This window comes from Rhododendron vialii, chromosome 5a (genome assembly GCF_030253575.1).
Source record: "Rhododendron vialii isolate Sample 1 chromosome 5a, ASM3025357v1".
NCBI classification, from domain to species: domain Eukaryota; kingdom Viridiplantae; phylum Streptophyta; class Magnoliopsida; order Ericales; family Ericaceae; genus Rhododendron; species Rhododendron vialii.
In genome coordinates this window covers 12,159,075-12,163,566 of record NC_080561.1, presented here as the reverse complement: position 1 = coordinate 12,163,566, position 4,492 = coordinate 12,159,075, and the positions used below count along the sequence as shown (strand labels likewise).

The following is a 4,492-nucleotide window of genomic DNA, read 5'->3' as shown; positions in this document are numbered from 1 at the left end:
TTGCATATGCGGTAGGGAGGCTTAGTGGGTATACTAATAATCCTGGGAATGTGCATTGGCACGCGGTACATAGAGTACTGCAATACCTCAAAGGTACTATAGATTATGGAATTGTCTATAGTGGGTATCCTTCGGTTCTAGAAGGATACACTGACGCTAGTTGGATTACTGAGCGGAATGATCACTCTTCAACGAGTGGTTGGGTTTTTACACTTGGTGGAGGAACAATCTCCTGGGGATCTAAGAAGCAAACGTTGATAACAGACTCGACCATGGCAGCCGAGTTTGTAGCATTAGCTTTTGGTAGTAAGGAGGCAGAATGACTAAGAAATCTATTGCTGGAAATTCCAGTGTAGCCTAAGCCCATGCCACCTGTATCGCTACATTGTGATAGTCAAGCTACGTTGTCGCGAGCGTATAGCCAAGTGTATAATGGAAAGTCCAGGCATATAGGACTTAGACATAGCTATGTGAGACAATTGATTGTTGATGGGGTGATAACCATTGATTTTGTTAAGTCAAGTCAAAACTTGGCGAATCCTTTTACGAAAGGCCTTGCAAGGGATTTGGTGTTGAAAACATCAAGGGGAATGGGACTTTTGCCCAATTAGTTTAATCACTCCTGGTGGAAACTCAACTCAATCGGTTGATACTCTCAATCTCTTGAGTTCAATGAGAAATTACACCACATGTCATGATTGGAAACACTTTAAAGTTATTTTACACATTCCAAGGTAAAGTGTTTCGCATCTATAATGTGAATACAAAGGAGGTTGAACTAAGTTCTTAATAAATTGTTTTGTGCTAATGTTATAGGAGCACGGATAATGATATGTGGAGGTGGTGCCGCTTCCTATAGGTCACAGGGGCTAGACCTTAGAGCGTTCACGAATTCAAAATAAAAGACCCAAGGCCAGTTCACGGGTCAACCGATTGGGATATCTGTATTATTTGGAGGATTATGTGTGAGACACATCCGGTTGGTCAACAGAGGACAACTAGTTCAAAGACACGTCTACTATGCTGCCCTGACTAGCTTTGATATGTTTTCACTAAGTGAATAGTTGAAGTCGCAAGACACTATTTATGTATGCATAAACCTTGTACTAAGAACCGAGAATATTTCATCTGTATTTCGAAAATGGTGGGGAATTGTTAAAGATTTTCAAATTAAAAGAGTCGTCGTTTTGGTTTTGTAAAATTTCCTTGTTTCCTTAGAATGCTTGTTTTTCCTCTTTGTGAGCTTTGTCCCACATTGGTTAGTTGAGAGATGTTGGAGTGTTATATATTAGGGAACATTCCTAATATGAGTAAACAATGATCTAGTGTGGTGTAGCCCTATGGTGCTTCGCATCATACCGGCGGAGCCGGTGCTTTGCACCAGTACACACTCGCACGCGCAAGCGCGCGCGGCGTGGGCTGTGTGGCGTGGGCTGTAGTGCATTGTGGCGCTTTAGCGGCGCACTTTGCACTTAGCACGTCAGCGCTAGGCGCCATTTCTTATTGCGAGTTGGCAGTAAGGTTGCGCTGACGTGGATACCGCGTGAGTCACACGAGGCGGTTTCGATCGGGTGCGACTTGTGCGTACGGGTGCGCTGGTTCGTGGAGTTGCGATCGCAGCCGTCGGCCGCGAATGGGCTCAATCCAACGGATTGGATCAAATCCGATTGGGTGTGAGTGGAACAGCACACCAGTTCGGTGTGACTGATCGATCTAGACCGTAGGATCTAATCCAATAGTCAGACTAGATCGGGTGCATACCCATTCTCAATGGGTGCGTAGTGGCCTATAAATAGACTACTACTTAGCAGAATCCAGTGCTCACATACACATATTCCGAATTTCTCCCACATCTCTCTCTATATTTCCTAGCATTCATTCTGCATTCTGTTTTGCTACAGAAAACAGAATTCAGTGGTTCTCGGTTTTTATATCTGTTCAGTAGCAGGTATTCTGTCCGTTTCGTTAGTGCTAACGCAAAAGGAAAGAACTTCAAGTTCGGGCTTCGATTTATCTTGAAGGCAGATTTGCTGTAACCCTTTGCATACCATCTGGTGGGGGCAAATACTGTCTTTAGGAAAGCGACATAGTCGTGACTCGAAGCGTATTTCAGATTTGGTGGAGATTTCGTCAACAGTTCAGCATTTGCAGCACAATTTTTCAACACTTTTGACTGTGTCCAATCTTCTTTTTTCCTTGGAATTTCCTAGAATTTACAGCCAACGGAAGGCGAAAGGATTGTTGAATCTCCAAGTGTTCATGCCATTTTGTCTATAAAAACATCTGTTTCCATTGCAGCACTTGTGTGAAAAAAAACTGCCTATTGGCTATCTAACTTATGGAGTGCGGAAGAGCCTCCTCACCTGAGGAGCTCGTCGATTCTTGGAATGGCGAATGCAATGTTCCCCTCCGTGTATTCTCTTCTGAAGAACTCCTCAAAGCAACCAATAACTTCCACCCTCATAATATCATAACCGAAGATGCGTTTTATTTACTATACAGAGGCTCTTTCGAAGAATGCCCAGTTTTGGTTAAGAAGTTCGGAAAAGAAGGTAGCTTTTGGCCCCATGAAGACATCAATTTGTATGCTACCCACGACATGGCGATAACATCGCAGGTATGCAGAGACGCAAGGAAGAGGGGGCCCTGGTTCCTTGAGTTTTTCGAAATTATATAAGTATTCCTAAACTTTGTGGATCCTTTTTGTAGTTATGTACAATGCCCCCTCTAGGTTACTGAAAATTATTCGGATTAACGTCTATTTTGTGAGTTTTCGTACAAAAATATGGCATGATCCCAGATCCACAATCATTTTGTATGTCAGTTGATAGCATCAGCTTCTATGTCCTCAGTTTCAATTAACAAGATATGTGGATGCCTGTTATGTTTTTAATCAACAATTTATGGCTTCGCCGCTGCAGGTATGCAATCACAGAAACGTCCTCAAGATCATCGGTTGTTGCCTTGAATTCCAGTTTCCAACTCTGGTGTATGATTGCGAAACAAGTATTCAAGTTCTCTCCAATGGCTTATCTGAAATGGACCGATCAAGCGACAATTTAACGTTGGCATGGGAAACTAGGCTGAGCATTGCAAATGATATTGCTAGGGCCCTTGTGCACCTCCACACCGCGTTTTCCACACCCATTGTCAACAGGAACTTAAAACCGGGAAATATTATCATTGACCAAAACGGTGTTGCTAAACTTGTGGATTTCTCTTTGGCAATACGGATCCCTCCCGGAGAATCCCAAGTTGAGGATATAGTAGTGGGGACATACGGGTTTGCGGACCCCGAGTATGTTGCCACTGGCATTGTTACAGTGAAGACCGATGTTTATGCCTTTGGCATGACTATGCTTGAACTTTTGACAGGGAAAAGGACTGTGGATGCAAACCGGGGAGGAAGTCATTTAGATAACCTTGTGAAAATATATGCAAACAAGGATGATCAGTTGAACGAAGTTGTTGATGCAAGGATGATAGGGGATGGAATAGGAGTTGATCAGGAGCAGCAGTTTCGGGCTTTTGTGGAGCTTGCGTTGAGATGTGTCGAGGAGAAGAGAGAGGATAAGCCGGAAATGAAAGGCGTGGCAGATGAACTGAGCCAAATTCGAAGGTCTGTTGATGCTATTAATTAGCTCATTCATAATCCATGTTCAAGTATCACTGGTGGACAGGAAGGGCGTGGGCAGGACACGACACGACACCTCCAAACTTTTAAATCTAAGTATTCTATGTTTATTTTAAAATAGAAAAGTAAAATCCAGTATCATCTGGCTGGGCTACATAGTTGTCTTCTAGTCAGTTTGTCCCCAGCTTGGTTACTGCTTAAGGCCTGCATTTTGGGGTCAGATCCCATTCAGGTTCTACAGACAAATTTGGTCCAATCCAGAGTGTTTTTTAGGGATTACCGTGGTATTCACACACCGAACGCCAAAATGAACCAAATTGGTCTTCAACTACCGGAGATGACCCTAATTTTTGACAAAAGGTAGGCTATACAATCACTGCATATGAATAAGAGTAAACTGACTAGAGGTGTCAAATGGACCGTGCCGTGCCGGCCCATTTACTTTATCGTTTTGTGTCAGTCCGTTTACTAAATCGTGTCGCTGCTACACACACAGTAAACGTGCTTAATTATAGCTTGGCCGTAAACTCTTCTCAATCCCGGTAGCCCACCTATGATCCCAAGCCATGAAAATGAGAGGCAGTTCAGTTAACTATTAACTTTGCTTTGACTTTGTCTTATGCGAAGGGTAAACTAGCAAATGCGGGCACGTTAGAAAAGACGAATCTGTCTTTACAAGAATGACACAAGCGAAACATGTACCGAGCAATTGTGGTTAAGGTTCTCTTGCCTCAACGAAGAGGGTTTAGTTTACTTCCGTACTTGTCTACCAAACTCTTCCGAAGCTCGATCAATTTCAATTTTCCCCCACCTTAGGCTCATGACAGTAATCCAAATGGCTCGTTCCGTACGTATTTG

At 43.3% G+C, this 4,492-nt stretch overlaps 1 protein-coding gene across 1 annotated transcript; it reads left to right on the top strand.

Moving 5' to 3' along the window:
* The first annotated feature begins 2,226 nt into the window (after window positions 1-2,226).
* On the top strand, window positions 2,227-3,890 carry LOC131328016 (non-functional pseudokinase ZED1-like). Its single transcript, XM_058361135.1, has 2 exons — window positions 2,227-2,617; window positions 2,922-3,890. Exons 1-2 carry the CDS (start codon window positions 2,339-2,341, stop codon window positions 3,639-3,641), a joined length of 999 nt encoding a protein of 332 aa, XP_058217118.1. The 5' UTR covers window positions 2,227-2,338; the 3' UTR covers window positions 3,642-3,890.
* Window positions 3,891-4,492: the final 602 nt, after the last annotated feature.